The following is a 25,670-nucleotide window of genomic DNA, read 5'->3' on the forward strand; positions in this document are numbered from 1 at the left end:
GCTCTCTGTAGCGTGGTGCGCTGCACTCCTCCCTCCCCTGCCACTCCCTTGGCCTCCTGGCGGTGTTTTACCCACACCAGGTGGATGCCCACCTGAGAACCTCTTGCCGGAGGTTCGCTCTGTCTGTGGTGTTCTTCCCCACCTCTCTGCTTGGCTCAGGCCTCGTCTCCTTCAAGCCTTTGCTCACACCTCACCTTTGAATAAAGCCTATCCTGGTGACCCAATTTAACACTGTCCCTGTCCTGCCCCTCACTGTGGCCATGCCCAATCTCCCTTGTCTGCCTCAGGGTTTCTTCCAAAGCGATTCTCTTCTATCTTTCTGCATAATTTGCTTCTTTATTATTTACTATTTAAATGTTTTTAAAACCCTGTAAGAAGCCGGGCTTGGTGGCTTATGCCTGTAATCCCAGCACTTGAGAGGCTGAGGCAGGCAGAGCACCTGAGGTCAGGAGTTTGAGACCAACCAACATGGAGAAACCGAGAAACCCTGTCTCCACTAAAAATACAAAACATTAGCCAGGTGTGGTGGTGCATGCCTGTAATCCCAGCTACTCGGGAGGCTGAGAAAGAAGAATCACTTGAACCCGGGAGGAGGAGGTTGCGGTGAGCTGAGATAGCACCATCGCACTCCAGCCTGGGCAACAAGAGTGAAACTCCATCTCAAAAACAAACAACCAACAACAACAAAGACAAACAAACACAAACCTTTAAGAAGATAAGCTCCCCGTGTGCAGGCATCTTTGCCACTTTGTTTCTTGACATAGACCAAGCGTGTAAAGCAATGCCTAAGGTGGTTGGGCAAATCTCTGCTGAATGGCTGAATGGTGTGACCTACCCTCCTCTGATGCTAATGACGGTGACACTGTCAGAGAACTGCGGTCGCATGCGTCCCCTCTTTTGTGGGTTGCTTGTTCATTTTTCTGTCCATTTGTCCAAGTGTTCTTTTTTATTGATTTGTAGGAACTCCTTAGATTTTCACAACAGAAGTCCTTTGTTAGCATGCCTATTCATTTTCTTCATAGCCAGTGTCTGCCGCATGCACGGCACACGGTACCACAGATAATCCAGTGGTTAATATTGAAAGAAGTCACAAATACTCCACCAGCATCTTCAAGTTAATATCAGCATGCATTCCAGTTTAGAATGGAACAAGGGAATTGCCTTTTTAAAAATTAACTTAATTAAATAATTACAAGGGAAAGAAACTGGTCAACTCACCCTGGCAAGCAGTCCCCGCAGATGGCATCACTGGTGGCTGAGCAATTTGCCTTCTGAAAGCGGTTCACCAGTGCGCAGTCCAGACAGGGCTTGCATTTCTGGAAGCCCCAGTCCTCCTTGAACCTGTGCAGCCGGCACGTCACACACTGTGCATCCTCCCCATAGCCAAAGCCACATTCCTGTGGGGATTAACGGGCAATAGAAAGCTATTCAGACTTTGCAAGCGTGAAAAGGAAAGACCGCTGAGATGAAACGAAGACCTGGTCTAATAATTACCAAGTGTCGGCCTTCCTAGACACAAAGGCAGCTCTTTCAGCAAGTTCAAATGTGTCTTCCACTGCTAATGATCTCTCTTACTACGGTAAGTCCACTTAGTCATCCACTTTATTCAAGAAGCCGTGAGCATGGGAATAATCAAGGGTCTCTCAGGCTCCCACTGCTGCATTACTACCAGTGGCTGGCAGAATTATAGCACTTTCTTCTCCTCTAATTAAACTAGTCATGTGCATGCTCAGAAGCTAAAGCCAGGGAAACATTCAGCCACTCACTTCTAAGGCAGAAAATCATTACTTTGATATCAGGGGTGTTATTTTCAAAAATGAGGATAAGTGCATAAGAAATTTCGTTAGTGGACAAGCCTAGAAGTCAATCCAAATGGATAGCTCCTTGAAATAGTTAGCAATTTAGTATTTCCTGAGAGTAGAAAGAATCTTATATATTTGTTAAAAGGATGTTAACTTCCTGTTGAGACTAACTCTGTGATACTAAAGATATCAAGCTTCTCTAGATTTGAACATCAGAACACACTGTTTTCCAAGAACGGGCAAAACAAATGGCTCTTTGACCCACATACAATCATTTCCACAAGTTCAAGAACTCAGTAAACTATAGCATATCATATAACATAGTTATAATGCAACTATAAAAAGAATGTAGATGTGATCTGTGTTCATGACAATTTTAAAAACAAGTTTTAATACATAATTAGAAGTATGATTCCATTGTTTACAAAAACATTCATGTAAGTACCAACATTTATGGGTGCTTACTCTAGGCCAAGAACTTTACACCATTAACTCAATAATTCATACTCCTTCCCAATCGGGGCAGCACTGCCATTTTTCCCATTTCACAGATTGGGGATAGAACGTCAGAGAAGTTATGTACCTTGGGCTAGGTGAGAGAAGTAGTGTTAGAACCAGGATTTCAACCTACGTTGTCTAATTCCAGAGTTAGGCTTCATAACCACTACACTATAAGGGCTGCCAGGTCAATCTTTGTGATGTTTTCTATGGAAAACTCTTCATTAACAAAAAACAGACAACGGCTTAAGAGGAGCAAGAAGGACACCCATGCAGGCAGCAGGCTGGGCAAGCCCACAGATGCAGACTGGATGCTGCAGAGGAAGAAGGGTTTGCACGAAATCTCAGTTTCCTCATTTGTAAACCCTGGATGCTAGAATACAAGTCCCACCTAGTTCAACATTCCCATTTTTTCTGTAAAATTTATGTATTTTAATTTCTTCATCCGTATCTATATACAAAATCAACTAAGCAGTACTTATTGGCCAAAAATTAAATGAAAACCAACTTGAAGGATAGTGTTGCCTGTACTTAATCAACTACTCAACAAAGGATTCGGAGGAATCATGTCCATCTAGATTTTTACTAATTAACTCATTCACATTTTGGGTGAGTGATACTTTTCTTTCCTCCTTTCAATTACTCTGCCTGTCTTTCAAATGTACATCAGGAGTGAGCACAACAAAGAACCGAGGAGAAAAAGGTGGAAGGTCAGCCTCTTCCTAACCCCTGAGAGCCCCAGCCACACAATGTTCCACATCAGAGGCACAGAGAGAAGAGAGAGGGGGAGAAAAACAACATTTGATGTAAAGAACTGATGAACAAGTTAGAATTTCTTCAAAATTGTTAACAGGGATTATCTCTTTCAGGGGAGGTGGAGATTAGAATTACAGGGTATTCTCAAGTTTTATAACTCTGCAAAACGTAATGTTTTGCAAAAAGCATCCATTACTCTTGCAATAGGAAAACAATAAAAAATGCATATTCAAGAAGAATTTCTTTGGACATGTGCTGGGTCTTTGTGGGGTGATCACTGTGGCTCTGGCTCCGTGCTGGGACACCTGTGTTTTTGCTCAGCACTCCGGCTGCTGGGAGAGCTGTGTGCAGGCACAGGCTTTCTGAAGTACAGGAGAGAGCCTCCCCCTCCCAAAGTCCCTCGGGATCAAAGCACAGGTGCACGTGACCTTCTGCGGGTGGTCTCCACCTCATTCCCATGCTAGGGTTCTCCACAGCAAAGGTCCAGGCAAGAGCAGAGTGTTTCAAAATCACACTTTGATCCAGGCAGCTTGAGGTTGCAAGAGTCTCATGTACGAGTTAAAACACAACAAAGGAAAGGAAGGAGGAGGAGAAGTATACGGGAAAACAAAGGGAAAGAGAAAGGAGAATGCAGAGAAAGAGGTGCATTAACCGGGAATAAAGTCCTCGGAAATTTTGTTTCAAGCCAGGTCAACACAGGAGAAAAGTGTGTGTTTTCCTACATCGGATCTAAAGAGACACGAGTCTGAATGCCAGCTCTGCCACTTGTTGGCCAAGTTATTTCGGGAATTCTCCGATCCTCAGTTTCTTCATCTGTGAGATGGGGATAAGAATATCTGCCCTAAAGGTTGTGTGAGGAATAAATGGGAATACATATAAAGCTGCTAAACTCTACATCAAGCACAAAGTGCACATTCTCTAAACAAATTATAACTATAAGTGTTATGATTTTGGATTTTCTACAACCCAATAAAACAACTTTGCTGATTCAAGAATCATAAAGCTTCACCGGAAATAAGGGGATCATCAGACCCCAATTTCCAACTAAGACATTTTTATTGACTAAAAATCTTTGAAAATGAAATAATAATTTTCTTAATTAAAAAAATGTGCATGGAACACAAACTCTAATTCCAAGTCAACTGCTGTACCGTGCTATAAGACAGCCCTGCGTTCCTGCCAGTCAGTCATTCAGCTGTGGCTCCCTGTCCTGCTGACTGTCTCCAAGTCACCTCCTCCCTCCACTGAGAAACTGCGTAAGTAGCCCAATGGACTTAAACAGTTTTGAGTGTCACATCTCTTTTCAAAACGAACATACAACTTAATGTGGGGGAGGTCTTTGTGGTTATTTTTTGACAAAATAATAAAATTCAGTGAACATATCCCAAATACTCATGGGAACTTTTATAGAGACTATTTGGGAAATCGTATTTAAAATATATTTTATCTAAAGTATTTACTATTTTCAAAAATATAGTATTTTTAAAAGTCTAATATTAATTTGAAACTATTAAAAAATAGCCTGTAGTTCATAAGTCTAAGAAATTGATGAAGCGATCATTCTACATGTTGAATTAACTAGAAACCATGAAATAACTAGAAATTCAGAGAAGGTGATTCCAGGAAATTAAACTACAGTATGGTGTCCATGACAGCAACTGCTTTTTGAGTTGACTGTCATATTTCTAATGCACCTTAAACAGAGACTCTGTAATTACTCATAATCCAGGCTATAAAGTAAACAGCATATAAATGTTAAATTACCCCCAATATAAATGTCTGCTTTGATGTTTTCATTTCATTCAGTAAAACTGGGTGGTTAAAATGCCTTGAAATCTTCCCCATTAAGTTCAATAAATAACTACCGAGAACAAAAGAAAGAGGGAAAACAGCTGAAAGGGAAGCTCGACAGCCTCCGACCCATGGTGACATTGGTTAGCAAAGACTGACACTGCCTTCACAAACTTGTGTCACCACCCTGGCCGAGATCATTTCTTTTTTCTTTTTATCATTTGTATACTGAAAAACTATTACACACATGAGATTAAAAAAAAAAAAATCAAACAGTACACCTTTCTTCTCATCCCTGCTCCTTAACTTTCCACTCTCCCAACACAAGTTTTGGGGTGACCTGCCAAAAATATCCTCCTAGCACGTGTGCATGTATTTAACACTGCTCAGGAACTAGATTTGTTTTCCCATGCCATACATCTTGGAGAGTGCTCCATATCAGCAAATAGAGAGTATTCCCTTGCATGGATGGAGCTGGAACTGTTCTTACTCACCACTGCATCCCAAATCCTGGCACAGACAGGGCATCCATTTAGGTTTGGCCCATTGCATTTGTATTGATCAGATGACCTAACCATGCAGCAAATGAAAACAGTATCAAAAAAACAGTATCAAATCTTGTGTTTTTCCCCCCATAACTTTTGGATAGAAAGAAGTAATTTCCCTAGGTATATTATTTTCTGCTGCAGGCAGAGAAGTCAGCAAATAAATAATGAAATGAGCTTTGAGTTTAGCCTTTTGACAAGACTCTCTCTTTGACCAAACTCTAGATAGGTTATGAGCCACTTTCTATTGGGCCCTGTCCTCAAGAGCCCAGTTTCCCAAAAACCTGGCTAAATCCGGCCATGCTCAATATCTTATCAGGTTCCTCAACCCTCACCACCCCCCAGGTGATGCCTGGTCACCCTGGCCTGTCTTCATCAAGAATCCTGTGAGGTCATTTTAGCCAGAATCTCCCTCACCCCTGACGGTTCCTCTTCGTGATTTTCCATCCACCAAACCCACCCTGCTCTTTGGCTACATATCCCCACTTGCCTGTGCTGTATTTGGAGTGGAGCCCAGTTCTACACTGAGCTTCCATTTCCTCTACTGCAACAGTCCTGAGTAAAATCTGCTGTTCCACTGTCCAGTTCTGGGTTTTCTTTGACACTTTCCAAGTTGCACTAGAGTTGTCCCTCCCATCATGGCAAGAGGAGTGTGTGTGTGTGTGTGTGTGTGTGTGTATGCGCGCGCGCGCGTGTGTGTGTGTCTGGTGAGGGGAGGGCAAGGAGGGTACAGGCAGAGTATGTCCATCTTTAGCCTGGGCTTCAGGATAAGGGATATGTGATTATGTTTATGGAGCATGGTCCACCATTAATATCAACGGTAGAAATGCATTTGTTTTAAAATGTCCCATAGTCTGTATTCTTGAAATTATGACCCAGTACCTTAAAAGCTTGAAGGAAGTACCTACTACTTCCTCAAATCCCTCAGAAGACATTTTTTATCACTAAATTTTAACATGGGAAAACATATGCATAGATAAAATAATAATGCAATAAAAAGGTATTATTACAGGGCCCCTACTAATTTCCTAAAATCATATGAGAAGTGAACAACCCATGGTATTCAATGCCTCCCTCCACCTCTCCTTCCCAAAAGCCTGGTATCTAACAGGCCGGTGAATAAGAAATAAATGCGTGCTGATAAACAAATGGATGCACAAATATTACATAAGGCAGTATTTCCTAAATACTTAAAAAAAAAAAAATCCTAGGGAGCAAAAGCTTGTAAGGGCCCTGGCAATAACTCCCAAGTGGCAAGGCCATATAGTCCTCCTGGGCTGCAGGGTGGCAGGCAGGATGGGCTGGGCTGGGGATGTCTGGGTGGCGTGGGGTCAGCAGCTTTCCTTATCTTGGTCCCAAGGGAGCAGGGGCTGGATTCAGCTGGACTACTTCACCCAAGCTGGCAGCAGCAGTAGCTGTGTCACTCTGCCCAATATTTTTAAGCCACATTTGGTGGTTTTCCAGTAGCAAAATGACTCAAAGTAAACAGTCCCCAAATCCCCTTCTCTCTTTTCTCCCTCTGCAAATCCAGCCTTTAACAAAAACATAAGCCGGCCCTACCTACAGGTTGGAGGAGGAGCTCTTCAGACCACAGGGGAGAAACTCACAGACCCTCGTCGTCCAGGAAACACATTCTGGGCCTTGGGTCGAAAGCACCATTTATTTGTACAGCCAATGCGTTATTAACTGCGGTCCTTTGAACTTTAAAAGTTAAATGTTAAATTTTAAATGTGGATGGAGAAGTTATTTGAAGGGAAAATCTAGGGCATGGAAATGGAAATGACAAATTAGATGTATGTTGCTGGTGCTTAGAAATCAACTTTTAATTTCCTTTAATAAAACAACACTGAAGAGATAGTTCCCCTCAACTTTCAGTTTCTGAAAATCTGTGCTGGAGTTTTTTAGAGAAAACTGACAAGCAAGAGCTTGTTAATATCTTACAACCATCCCTAGGCTAGATCAGCTATAATTCAACATAAATAAAGTGAGCAACACTGTAATTAAATGGCAGAAATGAATCTCATTTTTTATGCTTGCAAATTAATTTTTTAAAAACTTTCCTCAGAGAGACAAAAACAGTTTTCAAAAATGTAAACATCTTCAGAAATATGAAGCTGGGCATGTGCCGTGTGGAGCAATGCTGTTGTTTACAAGAGTTAATTTTTTCACATTAACTAAAGTCCTCCCAATAATTGGTTAGAAAAGTTTACTTTGAAAACTGTGCCAGAGACCTGAAGCCTGTTTCAAGTGGTTCATGCAAAAACTAGTTTCCTGATTTACCGCTGCGAGGCGATCGTGTTAACAGCACATTGTTGGCATTAATACTGGTGAGGAGGATGGGCTGGAGCTGGGCGAATTATAGGCAGTAAGAATTAAAAGTCTAATGTGGTTGCTTCAGGAAAACAAAAATTATCCTCTCCCACATATCCCAAAGTTAGGTTTATTTTCGGGAGCTGACAGGATACCTGATGGCCGAGTAACCCTCACCATACTTATGGCTCAGAATGCCCAGCAGGTACTACTTACGGGGCGCCCAGAACAAGCTTTTGTATGTTTTGACTCTGAAATAGGAAAAACATTCTGAATTATCTTTCTCATGCACTTTCAAAATCGAAATCCTGTAGTGGAGGAGAGATAGGGTAAATACGGCTCAATCGGCTAAAATCCTCAGACTCCACATAGTTCAGTGACCCGTCATATATTTTCCCAAAAATGCAGAAAAGATAACTATGTACTAAGCAAAATTTCTAAGAACTGAATGGGAAGAGATGCTGCCTGGGGCTTACAGGGAAAGAAGCAAAGGAGCTAGTGAGAGGTGCCTGCTCAGAACGCCCGGGGCAACAGCATCTGGCATGAGGAACGTGGAGGACCGGAAACAGGAAGTGGTGGCAAGGTCGAAGGTAGCTCGGAGGAGGCATGAGAAGCATGGAGGACCGGAAACAGGAAGTGGTGGCAAGGTCGAGGGTAGCTCGGAGGAGGCATGAGGAGCCTGGAGGACCGGAAACAGGAACTGGTGGCAAGGTCCAGGGTAGCTCGGAGGAGGAAGGACAGGAAGAACGCTGACCAGCAAGGCAGCTCCCGTGGTGCATGTGCGTTAGGTCAGTATGATTCTGGTATCTCCTTGTTTTAGAGGTTTGTCCTATGCCAGAATTGCTGGAAGAAAGTTAATCATTCTAGAGTTGTACTGTGGACAATACAATAGCCAGACCCCATGTGGCCTCATTCAATTTTCATCAATTAAAATGAAATAAAATTCTGTAAGTGTTCAGTAACCTCAGTGGCTAGTTGCTCGTATACTGGACACAGCAGATAGAGACGACTTCCACCATCACAGACAGGTCTATCAGAGAGAACTGCACTAGGCTATTTACAAAACGAGCAAGAGCTTGCTACCCCCATGTGGCTCCACTGCTCCTTCCTCCTGCACTACTTACTAGCAGTGACAATGGACAAATCAATGAACCACTGTGTCCCAGTTTCCCTGTCCATAAGATGGGGATGGTTATATTCCCTGTTTGAAACACATGTTGTAAGGATTCCATTAATTAATATACAAAGATCACATAGCAGCTGGCTCACTCTGAAAAATTAGCCAATATTATCTTAGTTGCATAACATGTATTACAAGAGATAGCTCATATTTATGTTAAGAGATGTCGTTTACGTGAACATAGCCCAAGATATCCAAGGTAAATGGTTAAAATAATAATCTTTAAAAAGTGGCCAAAGAAGAGAAGGGTATCATCAAAGTCAGCAACAGTATCAGTGGACGTGGAGCTGCTGTGCAGACTTCTTAATACCTAATAATTGAAAAGAAGTGAAAACAGGCTTGGACCTACTGACCACACACTACTGGCGAGTCAAGGCATAGACTGTATTCAGGAATACGATTCCAGCAGCCCTAGCCAGCCCTGGCTACACATTTTTATGGTAGAAACCTAACTAACAATGGGAAGGGACGCTCAGAAACCTTGGGAAAAAAATAGAATTGAATGCCTTCCAAAGAAAATAATAATTAGGAGTAATAAAACCACAGATGTAAAGTTTAACTATACCTGCTTAACCAAAGCACTTCCAAGCTTTAGTTTTAAGGCACAGGTACATGTTTGTAATTGAAAGAACCTCATGACCCAGAGTGCAGAACAGAAAATGTCAGAAGTTTTAAGATACCTTTAATACAGAGAAACAAATAACATAGCAATGTTACAATAAAGGTTATTTGAAAATGCTAATGGCCTATTAAAAAATGTACTTTTTACTCTCAATATAAAAAAACCTTTAGTTGTACGTATCAGTAGTTTGGTCTAGCTTTTCTTCTTTTTCATAATTAACTTTAAAAAGTTTTATGTTTACTCTGCTTTCAAAATTTCAAATACCATAGGTAACCAAAATTCTAAGCCTCAGTCAAAAAGGTAAGGGCCCTCAGACTTGTTTAATTACAAATTAAAAGGTAGCCCTCCAAACTACCTATCTATTTATCTATTCATTTATTTGAGACAGGGTCTCACTTTGTCACCTAGACTTGAGTGCAGTGGTGCAATCTCGGCTCACCACAACTCCACCTCCCAGACTCAAGTGATTCTCCTGCCTCAGCCTCCTGAGTAGCTGGGATTATAGGCACCCACCACCACACCTGGCTAATTTTTGTATTTTTAGTAGAGATGGGGTTTCACCATGTTGGCCAGGCTAGTCTTGAACTCCTGACCTCAGGTAATCCGCCCGCCTCAGCCTCACAAAGTGCTTGGATTACAGGTAAGCAACTGAGCCTGGCCCAAACTATGTATTTAATATCTCAAGTTTTAAAAAAGATTATTTATAAATGTAGTTGTCTGAAACATTTTTAAAGCTTAGTCTTAGTCAAAAGACTAAATTTTCCCTTGATTTGTAAAGCTTGGAAATGACAATTAGCCAGTTAAATGTAATTTTAATTTCAGTGATTTATCTGACTTTAATATTCTCATAACTTATTTTTCTTTCCTCTGAAAGACATATGCTGTTGCAAAAGGAACAATGAAAAGAAGAAATCACAAATTCATGAATGGACAATTTAAAAATATCTAACCTTAAAGTAACTGCTTACAAAAAGCTCAGGCGGCCAGGCGCGGTGGCTCAAGCCTGTAATCCCAGCACTTTGTGAGGCCGACACGGGTGGATCATGAGATCAGGAGTTCGAGACCATCCTGGCTAACACGGTGAAACCCCGTCTCTACTAAAAAATACAAAAAGCTAGCCGGGCAAGGTGGCTGGTGCCTGTAGTCCCAGATACTCGGGAGGCTGAGGCAGGAGAATTGCGTAAACCCAGGAGGCGGAGCTTGCAGTGAGCTGAGATCCGGCCACTGCACTCCAGCCCAGGCGACAGAGCGAGACTCCGTCTCAATAAAAATCAAAATCAAAATAAATAAATAAATAAATAAATAAATAAAAAGCTCAGGCTCTCTGAGTTAAGTGGGGTGGAAAATAAAAAGATATTTATGTTTTCATTTGTGTATCTGAATCCTTTGCCTCTCTGTTGTATGTTAGAGCATGAGCAAAGTAAAGTTGCTGATTTTATTTATTATGAGCTAAAACTAAGATAAAAGATTTGGCAAAATATATGATTTATAATACATATACAAATTCATTCATTTTTATATTACTAGATTTAAGTGTCACTTTTGTCCCAAGAAATATTTGAGATTAACTGATTTGTTCACTTGTTTCAAACAGAAGGTGAACAAATGAAATAAGTACATAAAGGCAGAATTGTTCTGGTTGCTTCCCTTTGGCTGCTTCCTTCATGGAGGGGGGAGGGCTGTTTCAATCCTTATGGAAAACTGCTATCTAGAGAAAAATATTTCTTCTGGAAAGCCATGGGAATATGAAATACAGCACCTGTTATCAGTTAGTGTTCTCGGAAGATGGATTATTTCTGTTTATAAACACAATTTTTTAGAGCGGTTTTTAGGTTCATAATGAAATTGTGAGGAAGGTAGAGAGATAGCCCTTATATGCCCTACCCTCCCCCGCCACACACGAAGCCTCATTCTTATCAGCACCCTGCACCAGAATGGTACATTTGTTACAGTCTATGAACACATGACTGTCACCTAAGTTCCACAGTTTACATTAGGGTTTATTCTTGGTGTTACATTCTGCGAGTCTGAACAACACAGAACGATATGCATCCACCACTACAGTATCATACAGAGTAGCCTCCCTGCCACCACTACAGGATCATACAGAGTAGATTCCCTGCCACCACTACAGGATCATACAAAGTAGACTCCCTGCCACCACTACAGGATCATACATAGTAGATTCTTCCATGCCCACATATTCATCCCTCCCCCACCCTTACCCCTGGCAACCAGTGATCTTTTTACTGTTTCCATAGTTTTGCCTTTTCTAGAATGTCATAGAGTTGGGATCATACAGTAAGCAGACTTTTCCAATTGGCTTATTTCACTTGGTAATGTGCATTTAAGGTCCTCTATGTCTTTTCATGGCTTGATAGCTCATTTCCTTTTAGTGCAGAGTAATATTCCATCGTAGGGATCACAGCTTATTTACCATCACTTACTAAAGTACCTCTGGGTTGCTTCCAAGTCTTCGTAATTATGAACAAACCTGCTATAAGCATCTGTGAGCTTATATTTGTATGAGCGTGAAGTGTCCATTCCTTTGATAAAATACTAAGGAGCACAATTGCTGGATCAAATAATAAGAGTATGCTTAGCTTTGTAAGACACTGCCAAATTGTCTTCCAAATGGCTGTACCATTTTGCATTCCCACTAGCAAGGAATGAGAACTCCTGTTACTTTACATCCTTAACAGCCTCTGGTGTTGTCTGTGTTCTGGATTCTGGATTTCTAATAGGTGTACAGTGGTATCTCGTTGCTTAAATTTGCATTTCCCTGATGACATACTATATGGAGGATCTTTTCATATGCTATTTGCCATCTGTATATCTTCTTTCGTGAGGTGTTCGTTAAGGTCTTTTACCCATTTTTAAATTGGATTTGTTTGTTTTCTTAGTGTTTTTAAGAATTTTTGTATGTTTTGAAGAATTTTTTGTAAGTCCTTTTTCAGATATCTTTTGCAAATATTTTCCACCAGTTTCTGGCTTGTATTTTCATTCTCTCAACAGTGTCTTAAGCAGAGTGGAAATTTTTAATTTTAATTAAGTCTAGCTTATTAATTCTTTCTTTCATAGGTTGTGCCTTTGGTGTCATATAAAAAAGACATCACGAAACCCAAGGTCCTCTAGAGAAAACCTTCTAGGAGTTTTATAGCTTTGCATTTTACAGTTAGGTCTGTGACCTGTTTTGAGTTAGGTCTGTGTCTAGATTCAGTTTTTGCATGTGGATGTCAAGTTGTTTTAGATCCATTTGTTGAAGAGTCTATCTTTTCTCCACCGTGTTGTTTGCTCTTTTGTCAAAGACCAGATGACTACACTTAGCTGGGTCTATTCCTGGGCTCTCTATTCTGTTCCATTAATTGATTTGTCTATTCTTTTGTCAATACCACACTGTCTTGATTACTGTATCTTTACAGTAAGTCTTGATGTGGGTAGTGTCAATCCTCCAACTTTTTATTCTAAAAAACTGTGTTGATTATTCTGGGTCTTTGGCCTCTACATATAAACTTTATAATCAGTTTGTCAATATCTACAAAATAACTTGCTGGGACTTTGACTGGGATTCCATTGCATCTATAAATCAAGTTGAGAAACACTGACATCTTGACAACATTGAATCTTCCTTCCATAAACATGGAATATCTCTCTATTTATTTAGTTCTTTTATTTCTTTCATCAGAGTCTTGTAATTTTCCTCATAAAAATCTTGTACATATTTTGTTAGATTTATACCTACATATTTTATTTTTGGGGGGTGCTAATATAAATTATATTGTGCTTCTAATTTCAAATCCCACTTGTTCATTGCCAGCATATATGAAAGTTACTGACTTTTGTATATTAACCAGGTATCTTGAAATATTACTATACTTGCTTATTCATTCCAGTTTTTCTGTTAATTCTCTTGCATTTTCTACATAGAGGATTATGCCATATGTGAACAAGGAGAACTTTATTTCTTCCTTCTAAATCAGTTTACCTTTTATTCCTTCTCTCTTTTTTTTTTTGTCTTAGTACTTGAGTTAGGATTTCTTGCATGATGCTGAAAGGGAACATCCTTGCCTTGTTCCTGATCTTAGTGGAAAGCTGCTAGTTTCCATCATTAAGTATGATGTCAACTCTAGAGTTTTGGTTTTGTTGTGGTTGTTGTAGATAAATTATTTACCAAGTAGAGGAAATTCCTTTCCATTTCTAGTTTACTGAGAGGTTTGTCGTCGTTGTTTTTTAATCACGAATGGGTGTTAGATTTTTCAAATGCTTTTTGTGCACTTACTGCTATATGTGATTTTTCTCCTCTTTACCCCACTGATGTGACAGATTACATTAACTGAATTTCAAAGGTTGAACCAGCCTTGTGTATGTGGGATACATCCCATTTTGTCACAGTGTGTGATTTTTTTTTTTTAATATACAGTGTTGGATTCAATTTGCTAATATTTTGTTGAGAATTTTTGTATCTTTGTTCATGAGAGACCTTGTAAAGTCCTTTGGTTTAGGCATTAGGATGATTTTTGGCCTCACAGAATGAGTTAGGAAGTATTTTCTCTGCTATATTCTGGAAGAAATTATGGAGAATTAGTATAATTTCTTCTTAATTTTTGGCAGAATTCACCAGTAAATTCACTTTAACCTGGGGCTGTTTTGGAAGGTTATCAATTATTGATTCAATTTCTTCAGTCAATATAGGCCTATACAGACTGTGGATTACTTCTTGTGTGAGCTTTGTCAGAAGGTGTCTTTCAAGGAATTGATTCATTTCATCTAGGTTACCAAATGTGTGGGCGCTGAGCTGTTCACAGCATTTCTAATGTTCCTATAGTGAGGTCCATGCTTTCATTTCTGATATTAGTACTTTGTGTCCTCTCCCTTATTTTCTAAGCTGGCCTAGTTAGAGGATCATCAGTTAAATTAGTTTAGAGGATCATCAGTTAAAGGATCATCAGTTAATTAAAATTATAATTTCTTAGAGAGTTAGCCCCCTTATTATTATGTAATATCCATCTTTATCCCTGACATCTGTCTTTGCTTTGAAGTCTGCTCTGTCTGAAATTAATACGGCTACTCTTGCTCTTCTGATTACTGTTAGCATGATACACAGTTCTCCATCCACTTACTTTTCACCTATGTGTGTCTTTACATTTGAAGTGGGTTCTTATAGACCACAGAGTTGGATCTTGTTTTTTGACCTGCTCTGACAGTCTGTTTATAAATTGGTACATTCAGATCACTGACACTGAAAATGATCATTGATGAAGTTGGGCTAATAGTTACCATATATATTACTGTTTTCTATTTCTTGCCCTTCTTATTTGTTCTTATTTTTGTCTTCCATGTTTTCCCTTTTGTAATTTTAATTGAGCATTTTATGTGGTTTCATTTTATCTCCTTTCTTAGCATATCAGTTATACTTCTTTTTACACTTTTTTTAATGGTTGCCCTAGAGGTTGCACTATACATTTATAACCAGTCCAAGCCTCCTTTCAACTAACACTGTACTACTTCATAGGTACTGTACCTTACAATAACAAAATAATTCTAATTCCTCCTCCCCATCCTTTGTATCATTGCTATAATTAATTTCACTTACGTGTGTGTGTGTGTGTGTACACACAAGCATACTCAGTCAAATACACTGTTGCTATTAGTTTGAACACACTATCATCTATTACATCAATTAAGAATAGGAAAGTTAAAGTTTTTATTTTACCTTCGCTTAGCACTTCTTTGATGCTCTTTTCTTTATGTAGATCCATGTTTCTGATCTATATTATTTTCCTTCTGTCTAAAGAACTTCTTTTAACATTTTTTACAAGGCAGGTCTACTGGTAACAAATTCCCTCAATTGACTGAGAAAGTCTTTATTTGCCCTTAACTTTTGAAGGAAAATTTCTCAGGGTACAGAATTTTAGGTGGTATTTTCTCAATACTTCAAATGTTTCACTGCACTCTCGTCTGCCGTGCATGATTTCTGAGGAGAAGGCAGATGTCATTCTTACCTCTGCCCCTCTGTACGTATGGTGTTTTTTCCCTCTAGCTTCTTCCAGGGTTTTTTCTTTGTTTTTCTGCAATTTGCAAATGATATACTTGGTGTTGTTTTGGGGCATTTATCTTGCTTGGCGTCCTGAGTTTCCTGGATCTGTGGTTTGGTGTCTGGCATTAACTTGGGAAAATTCTAAGTCATTATTGTTTCAAATATTTCTTCTGTTCCTTTCTCTGATTAGCATATCAATATTAGAATATTCATGATTAATGCTATTAGCATATTAATCATAGTTGTTCTTGATTCTCTCTGATAACTCCAAGGTCCCTGCCAAGTCTGGTTCTGATGCTTGCTTTGTCTCTTCAAATTGTACTTTTTGCCATTTAGTATGCTTTGTACATTTTTGTTAAATGTCATACATGATACACTGGGTAGAAGGAGCTGCTATAAACAGGCTTTTAGTGATGTGGAGGTGAGATGTGAAGGAAGGGGCAGTTTTCCATAGTACTGTGCAGGCCTGCGCCTCTGTACTGCAAGCTTCCCCAGGGCCTCTCAGTTGCTTGTTTGTGAACTGCAAAATGGGAGAGAATGGCTGGAGCAGGCTGAGTCAGTAGCTCCCTTCCCCAGGTCAGTTAGGCTCTGATAAAACCCCAGCAGGTGAGCCTTTGGTGTGTGCGTTTCTCTTGAGGGCAGTCCTTGTTAAGAAAAAGAGCGCTCTAGCGTATTTCAAAATGTTCCTTTTCTGCCTCCCCTGTCAGAAAAATAAGGGTTTTTTTGTTTGGTTTGGTTTGGTTTTTGACATTTACTATGAAAATTGGTTTGAGTTCCTGGAGATAAAACTCACAAAAGCATGGGAGGGTGCTCTGTGAGTGGGTCCTCCCGGAGTTTTTAACTCTCAGACTTTTCCAAACGTAGGCTAGAGCAGTCTGTCAATAACAGTGCAGGTTTCCCACCCTGGTGCTGGCTCCCGGGGAGGCTTCTGCAGCAGTGTATTGTGATTGTCTGTAGCTGTCTGCGACCTCACTTCTCTTGCAGATCTAAAAGCTGCAGACTTTTCAGTTTGTTCAGCTTTTTACTTCCTGTTGGAATAGAGTGGCAACCTCTAAATTCCTCATATATACGAAATCAGAAACGGGAAAATGATTTCTTAATCAACAAAAATATTCAGGCTAATAGGACTTTCATCTTCTGGTCGGATTCTCCAAAAATTACCTTAAGGTTATATTCTGCAGATTCAAAGGATGAAGACAGTAATTTCTTAGAAATTATTTACTCATCTCTCAGAATCTGTGAAGTTTCATTCAGAATTTCATAGAGATTTGGGAAAAAGAAGAATGTCTGAGGAAAAGAAACGTCATCATCTTTAAACCAAAATTAAAATTCTAAGCCCCACACCATCTGAATGGATCCCTCCTCTTGGCCGAGGACATTCCAAAGTTAACCTGAAAAACTAGTTCAGGCCAGGATGGAAACGGGGAGCCAGACCTGCCTCATGATACCCTCTTCCCTTTTGGAATTACTGATGGAACAGACTCTTCAAGTCTGATAAGAAAACACTTACAGTCTATTCTCTCTGAAGTCTGCTAACGGGAGGCTTCATCTGCATGATAAAACCTTGGTCTCTAAAACCCCTTGGTATCTAAAACTCTTTCTATTGACGTTCCTTTCTATTGACTCTAGGCATTCCTTTCTATTGACTCCAGGTCTTTACATAATAACCAATAGCCAGTCCGAAAGTCCTGCAATCCACCTATGACCTAGAATCCCCCTTCCCCTACCTGCTCCCCACTCCCAGTTGTCCTGCCTTTCCAGACCGAACCAGTGTTGAGTGATGTCTTATGTCTCCCTAAATTGTATAAAACCAACCTGGAGCCCTACCATCCTGGGCACATGTTGTCAGGATCTCTCCAGGGCTGTGTCATGGGCCACTGGTCACACATTTTTTGGCTCAGAATAAATCTCTTGAAATATTTTACAGAGTTTGACTCTTTTCATCAGCAATCTGTTTTCCTCTTGGGCATGATGGCATTTTTAAATACTTTGTTCACTGATCTTAGATATGTCAACCTGTTAAAAATTAATCTTTTTACACCCGACACAGAAAAATCTATGTCTGAAAGTGCACATTACTGTAATCAACATGGGTTGAAAAATACCTGTTGAGATGCTACTGCTAAGGAGATATCACACAGATTTTGAAGGTCAGTCAGTTTCAATCCAAATGTAAAGCCCAGGATACTAAAAGCCACCGCTCATGTAACACAAAAGCCAGAGAGAAAAGCTATCTAACAGAAGTCACTTATGGAATGCATAATTCTTTGTTTCCTGCTGTTTATGGATCATTGATCAAAAATCTGTGAATGACAAGACTCAACTGTAGATAATGGAAGTCTGTAGGGGAAAAGGACTTCTCTTTTAAAAGTACCTTTAAATAAGAAGAAAAATCTATTGTTCCTTTTCTAACAGAAAGGCTTTGATGTTTTATTTAAAACAAAACAATACATCACTTCTCCACAACTAGTAACATCTTCAAAAGATCAGCAAATAAAGTAAATGGATGTATAGCTCTGAACGTGCTCACAAAAAAAGGCAGGCTTCAGAACATCCAAGACTGTGAAATATATCCTGATATAACACACAGTTTCTTAGCAAATAGTGGTTGAAATGAATATATTTAAAGTGTTCCTGGGAGTAACATACACTCACTGTGGTGAGATCAATAATAATATACACACTGTCAAAGGAATGTTCAAAACCCTGGTTTGGAAAATGCCTGCTATCTCAGAGCATCTTTTACTTAAGACACTAGTAGGCTCTACTTCTTGACTAGCAATGCTAACATTCATTTTAAGAAAAATAATTCCCAGTAAGTAGTAGCATTCATGATTTCTGTTATCAATGATTTAGGGGGTGTGTGTGTGTGTGTGTGTGTATATATATTTAGAATTTACAGTTATATATATAATATATATTATATATATATTTAGAACTTAGTGTTATATATAATATATATAAATATACATAAATATTATATATGTATATATAACTAAGTTCTGGGATACACGTGCAGAACGTGCAGGTTTGTTACACGGGTATAAATGTGCCATGGTGGTTTGCTGCGCCCATCAATCCATCATCTACATTAGGTATTTCTCCTAATGCTATCCCTTCCCTTGTCACCCACACTGCAACAGGGCCTGGTGTGTAATGTTCCCCTCCCTGTGTCCGTGTGTTCTCATTGTTTAATGAGAATGGGAATGCTTCCAGCTTTTGCCCATTCACTATGATATTGGCTGTGGGTTTGTCATAAACAGCTCTTACTATTTCCTGATACATTCAATCAATACCTAGTTTATTGAGCGTTTTTAGCATGAAGGGGTGTTGAATTTTATCATAGGCCTTTTCTGCATCTATTGAGATACTCATGTGGTTTTGTCATTGGTTCTGTTTATGTGATGGATTATATTTATTGTTTTGCGTGTATTGAACCAGTCTTGCATGCTAGGGGTGAAGCTGACTTGATTGTGGTGGATAAGCTTTTTGATGTGCTGCTAGATTCAGTTTGCCAGTATTTTATTGAGGATTTTCACACTGATGTTCATCAGGGATATTGGCCTGAAATTTTCTTTTTTTGTTGTGTCTCTGCCAGGTTTTGATATCAGGATGATGCTGACCTCATAAAATGAGCTAGAGTCCCTCCTTTTCTATTGTTTGGAATAGTTTCAGAAGGAATGGTACCAGCTCCTCTTTGCACCTCTGGTAGAATCTGGCTGTGAATCCGTCTGGTCCTGGGTTTTTGTTGGTGGTGGTGGTGGTAGTAGGCTATTAATTACTGCCTCAATTTCAGAACTTGTTCTTGATCTATTCAGGGATTTGACTTCTTCCTGGTTTAGTCTAGGGAGGGTATATGTGTCCAGGAATTTATGAATTTCTTCTAGATTTTCTAGTTTATTTGCAGAGAGGTGTTAACAGTATTCTCTGATGGTAGTTTGTATTTCTGTGGGATCAGTGTTGATACCCCCTTTATCATTTTTTTATTGTTTCTATTTGATTCTTTTCTCTTTTCTTCTTTATTAGTCCAGCTAGCGATATATCTATTTTGTTAATCTTTTCAAAAAACCAGCTCCTGGATTAATTGATTTTTTGAAGGGTTTGTTGTGTCCCTATCTCCTTCAGTTCTGCTCTGATCTTAGTTATTTCTTGTCTTCTGCTAGCTTTTGAATTTGTTTGCTCTTGCTTCTCTAGTTCTTTTCATTGCGGTGTTAGGGTGTCAATTTTAGATCTTTTCTGCTTTCTCCTGTGGGCATTTAGTGCTATAAACTTCCTTCTAAACACTGCTTTAGTTGTATCCCAGAGATTCTGGTACATTGTGTCTTTGTTCTCATTGGTTTCAAATAACTTATTTATTTCTGCCTTAATTTCGTTATTTACCCAGTAGTCATTCAGGAGCAGGTTGTTCAGTTTCCATGTAGTTGTGCAGCTTTGAGTGAGTTTCTTAATCCTGAGTTCTAATTTGATTGCACTATGGTCTGAGAGACTGTTTGTTATGATTTCCATTCTTTTTTATTTGCTGAGGAGCGTTTTACTTCCAATTATGTGGTCAGTTTTAGAGTAAGTGCAATGTGGTGCTGAGAAGAATGTCTATTCTGTTGATTAGGGGTGGAGAGTTCTGTAGATGTCTGTTAGGTTCGACTGGTCCAGAGCTGGGTTCAAGTCCTAAATATCCTTGTTAATTTTCTCATTGATCTGTCTAATATTCACAGTGGGGTGTTAAAGTCTCCCACTATTATTGTGTGGGAGTCTAAGTGTCTTTGTGTAGGTCTCTAAGAACTTGCTTTGTAAATCTGGGTGCTCCTGTATTGGGTGCATATATATTTAGGATAGTTAGCCCTTCCCTTCTTGTTGCATTGATCCCTTATACCATTATATAATGCCCTTGTCTTTTTTGATCTTTGTTAGTTTAAAGTCTTTTATCAGAGACTAGGATTGCAACCCCTGCTTTTTTTTTGCTTTCCATTTGCTTGGTAAATATTCCTCCATCCCTTTATTTTGAGCCTATGTGTGTCTTTGCACGTGAGATGGATCTCCCGAATACTGCACACCGATGGGTCTTGACTCTTTATCCAATTTGCCAGTCTGTGTCTTTTAATTGGGGTATTTAGCCCATTTATCATTTGTCTCCCTGGCTTCATTCCCCTTTCCAGGGGAGTGAATGGTTCTGTCTCGCTGACATTCCAGATACCACTAGGGTATGGAAAAAAAAACTCCTGCAGGTAGCTCAGGGTCTGCCCAAATGGCCACCCAGTTTTGTGCTTAAAACCAGGGCCCCGGTGGTACAGGCACCTCTCCTGGTCTGTGGGTTGCACAGAACATGGGAAAAGCGTAGTATCTGGGTTGGAGTCCACCGTTCCTCATGGCACAGTCCCTCAAGGCTTCCCTTGGCTAGGGGAAGCAGTTCCTGGATTCCTTGCACTTCCCAGGTGAGGCGACACCCCACCCTGTTTCGGCTCAGCCTCCATGGGCTGCACCCACTGTTTAACCAGTCCCAATGAGATGAGCTGGGTATCTCAGTTGGAAATGAAGAAGTCACCTGCCTTCTGCATTGGTCTCACTAGGAGCTACAGATCAGAGCTGTTTCTATTCAGCCAGCTTGCTAGCCAGCCCATAAAGCCTTAGTTTTAAATCTTCAATGGAATTGTGGTTGTTATTGATGAATGCAAATAAACCTGTAAAATTGTATTGTTTTAGTGAAATACTACAAATCTTAAATTATATAAAACAATGACATCTGTTGAATTCTGGGTTTCAGAACCTATTTATCTCAGTAAGACACATGAATCAAAAGTATTAAAAAGGGAATTGTATGATATTTGGCCAAAGTGACATAATAATCCAATAATTCTGTCATGGTATCCAAAGCTTCATTAATAATTAACTCAAATAATTTAGTTAAGAAGAATGCATTAAAAAAGAAGAAGAAGAAGAAGAATGCATTTGACAAACACAGATATACAACTTTGCCATGTATCCAATATACCTTAGACAACTCCAGGCCTGGCCCACACTGGCTGCACTGAACACAATTTCCAGAACGATCCCTGAATTCTTGTTGTCTACAGTCTCCTGTTTCACAAATCACTTTACATGACTGAAAAAAAAAATTTAACAAAATGTTATCTTAAAGTATGTTAAACATATTTTTTTGCAAGAAAGGAACAATATTTTCAATATTAGTCACACAATCACTGAATGTAAATATCACTTCAGAGTCAATTCAATGTTCACTTTAGGAAGAAAACCCACTTTTTGAATAAGTCAGTGGAACAACTAAATCAATAAGCCAAATTCTTCTCTGTATTCCAGAGAATACTCATTGGTTCTCTAAACAGGGTGTGCCATTTTCTTGGAATTAACTGCTATCCTCCTCAGAAACCCTTCTGGGACCCAAGATACGACATGACTTAGGAGCTGTTCTCTTCTCTAAGTAAGAAGATATTTAAAAGCAAAAAACAGTTATGACTTTGTTTGATATATGACCCAAGGTCCTTTTGCTACCAGAAAAAAATCTGAATTAAAAAATTTTTTCAGGCCGGGCGCGGTGGCTCAAGCCTGTAATCCCAGCACTTTGGGAGGCCAAGACGGGCGGATCACGAGGTCAGGAGATCGGGACCATCCTGGCTAATGCAGTGAAACCCCGTCTCTACTAAAAAAAATACAAAAAAACTAGCCGGCGAGGTGGTGGGCGCCTGTAGTCCCAGCTACTCGGGAGGCTGAGGCAGGAGAATGGCGTAAACCCAGGAGGCGGAGCTTGCAGTGAGCTGAGATCCAGCCACTGCACTCCAGCCTGGGTGACAGAGCGAGACTCCGTCTCAAAAAAAAAAAAAAATTTTTTTTCATCTGTAAGAAATATAAACATATTCAAGTATAATGAATTAAATAAATTGAACAGATTAGTATAGCCACAAGAGTACAGCCACAAGAACTTTGCAATTATCATTTAGACTTATCTGCCACGCGGTTTTGATGAGCACGTTTCAACCCTTTTCAACTGAACTACATTTCCTTAGAGGCTGTCTTTCAAATAATAATTTCTAACAATCAGGACACCAGTAAAATTCTTGGTGATGATGATAAAGATGGCAGTAGTGGCCCAACTCTCGGGACTCCTCAAAGCAGAAGTGCCATTGAAATCTGAGCTTATGCCTTTAATGATTACCAGTGAGCCCTGCCTGGGACCTAACAGTATACTTTGGTTCACAGCACAGGACTTAAAGGGAAAATTTATACTTAGGCAAAAACAAAGGTTATTTGTCATTTTCCAAAATATAGCTTTTCTCTCTTATTTTCTCTGAAAACAAGTTATCCTTGTATGATATCATCCTAGCAAAGTATGTTATCTGCTTAACAGACAGTATTTAATAAATAATGTTGGTATTACCAACATCACAGAATTGGTGAAGACATTTGGTCCAACCTCTTATTCTAAGCAAGAATGCCCTGAATAGTGCTACTGATGCGGTTCTGTTTTCCTTAGTGAACGCTGAAAATCTTAGAAGGAACTAGGGGAACAGACACTGCTGTTCTGTCTAATGTTTACCACACAGTTGAGCACAGGATATTGTGATGCATATAATTCTGTACAAACCTCCTCCACCTTGAAGCAGGAATATCGTGAAGTTATTTAACAACCTCTTTAAGGTCAAAGGTTTAATATCTAGGGCAAGCAAGAGGAAGAATTCAAGGTGAGATTTGAGACTAGAAAATTCTTTGAGGCGGCGAGGCACAGTGGCTCACGCCTATAATCCCAGCACCTTGGGAGGCCAAGGTGGGCGGATCACGAGGTCAAGAGATTGAGACCATCCTGGCTAACATGGTGAAACCTTGTCTCTACTAAAAATACAAAAATTAGCTAGGTGCGGTGGTGCGCACCTGTAGTCCCATCTACTTGGGAAGGCTGAGGCAGGAGAATCACTTGAACCCGGGAAGTGGAGGTTGCAGTGAGCCAAAATCGCACCACTGCACTCCAGCCTGGTGATAAAGTGAGACTCTGTCTCAAAAAAAAAAAAAAAAAAAGAAAGAAAGAAAATTTTTTAAGGCTGTGAAGACTCTTGCCTCAACTCCTCCTCAACTCTCAGTCTTGGAGGAGTTTACTTATTTATAAGGCATAGGAGCTTCCCTTCCACCACAAAGAGACTGTAAAGAGAAATAAATTACATAACCTTCCTCTTAGACCATTATTCAATGTCTAACAGCCTCCAATTACAGAAAGGAAGCTCTCCTACATTCACCTGAATCCCACTCTGTCTCTATTTTTTATTTTTATTTATCTCTTTATTTCTGAGATGCAATCTCGCTCTGTCACCCAGGCTAGAGTGCAGTGGTGTGATCTCAGCTGACTGCAACCTCCGCCTCTCATGTTCAAGCGATTCTCCTACCTCAGCCTCCCAAGTAGCTGGGATTACAGGTGCACACCACCACACCTAGTTAATTTTTGTATTTTTAGTAAAGATGGGGTCTCACCATGTTGGCCAAGCTGGTATTGAACTCTGCACCTCAAATGATCCCAAAGTGCTGGGATTGCAAGCATGAGCCACAGCATCCAGCTTAACTTTGTCTTTCAAGAAAACTTTGCATATTGTCTTCAGTGTAAATCTTTCTTTATATATCTGTAGACCATTATTTTATCTCTAGATTAAATACATTTTGTTCTTTTGAGCACCTTCATAAATCTGTCAAACTTTCAAACATTAAAATTTTCCATCTGTTTTTCATGCTTTTTGGAACCAAGAAGAATATAAACAACTATATAAAATAATAACTTCTAAAAACCTATTCTAAATTATTCATAAACTGTGTAGGTCATGGGCTCCAAATTAGATTTTATGGTCTTTTAGCTTCTGGCATACATTACAAGAGATATATGCCTATAAAGGCAAAATAATATCGTTGTCATAGTGCCACAAGTAACACTGCAATTTTATGACTTCACCTACACTTAAATAAGATAATTTCAACAATTGTTACAAACATCATGAATAAGCCACAATCCTTCACTTATTAATTACATGCAAAAATAATAAAATGCCATTTGAAAGAGATAAAAACATAATATTGGATCAGAAATAGAAAATTATTTTGGGCCAGGTGTGGTGGCTCATGCCTGTAATCCCAGCAGTTTGGGAGGCCGAAGCAGGCAGATCACCTGAGGTCAGGAATTCAAGATCAGCCTGGACAACATGGTGAAACCCCATCTCTACTAAAAATACAAAAATTAGCTGGGAGGGGTGGTAGGTGTCTGTAATCCCAGTGACTTGGGACCCTGAAGCAGGAGAACTGCTTGAACCTGGGAGGCAGAGGTTACAGTGAGCCAAGATTGCACCACTGCACTCCAGCCTGGGCAAAAGAGCAAGATGTTGTCTCAAAAAAAAAAAAATATATTTAAATAAAAAATAAAATGATTTTGGTACTGCTACTACTTATTAGTACATGAATTCTTTCACCATATTTTTATTAAGGAAAAAAAGAGTTTACTTACCAAATAGCCTAGTAATACTAAAAGAGTGAAAAACGTTTTCTCTTGTTGTAGTAGCACCTTTAAAGCCATCGTTCTTATCAAATGGATTTATTGTTGGAGAGTTCTAAATAAAAGATAGAAAGGAAGATGCAGTTGATACGAAAAACATCAGTGACTGTGCTCTGTTTACTATATAATATTTACCACTTACTACACAGACTAAGTAATAAATATTATTTGTGTTTTAAAAGAAACCACCTTTAAAAAAGAAAACAGACAAATAATATGTAATTCTTTTATAATTCATACTATGAGAATTGAAGCTCTGTTTACCTATACATAACATTCAAAACTCTTACAGGCTCTGAGTTTCCAGGCTACACCCGCCTTTATTGATATTTCCTACCCCTGTCTTTACAGCGGCCAATCTACTTCACTCAGCATGAAATTCTATTCAAATAGTGACTATGTAAACCTCCCATTTATGTGGGTTTAGACAATGCCAACAGGGTAATGATAGTGATAAAATAACAACCCTTACTAGGCACTATGTGCCAGGTACTATTTTCAGCATGCTAACTCACTTAATCCTCACAACCACTCTAGAAGGTAGATCCTGTCAATATTCCCATTTTAGCGATGGGGAAATGGACTCAGAGAGGGCTA

The 25,670-nt window shown here is 39.5% G+C and overlaps 1 protein-coding gene across 2 annotated transcripts in view; it reads right to left on the reverse strand.

Annotated features, from left to right (window-relative positions):
* The window catches only part of TNFRSF19 (TNF receptor superfamily member 19), an 89,985-nt gene that overhangs the window by 53,923 nt on the left and 10,392 nt on the right, over nucleotides 1–25,670 (reverse strand). The window contains exons 2-4 of one of the 2 annotated variants that reach the window (XM_023190279.3): nucleotides 25,026–25,128; nucleotides 21,528–21,638; nucleotides 1,219–1,397 (exon numbers count right to left, since the gene is read on the reverse strand). In XM_023190279.3, coding sequence (XP_023046047.1) covers nucleotides 1,219–1,397; nucleotides 21,528–21,638; nucleotides 25,026–25,094 — 359 coding nt within the window. In that variant the 5' untranslated portion in view covers nucleotides 25,095–25,128. Of the gene's footprint in view, nucleotides 1–1,218; nucleotides 1,398–21,527; nucleotides 21,639–25,025; nucleotides 25,129–25,670 lie in introns of those variants that run through there. The other variant, XM_023190280.2, reaches the window with a different exon arrangement.

Source organism: Piliocolobus tephrosceles, chromosome X (assembly GCF_002776525.5).
Source record: "Piliocolobus tephrosceles isolate RC106 chromosome X, ASM277652v3, whole genome shotgun sequence".
Classification (NCBI taxonomy): domain Eukaryota; kingdom Metazoa; phylum Chordata; class Mammalia; order Primates; family Cercopithecidae; genus Piliocolobus; species Piliocolobus tephrosceles.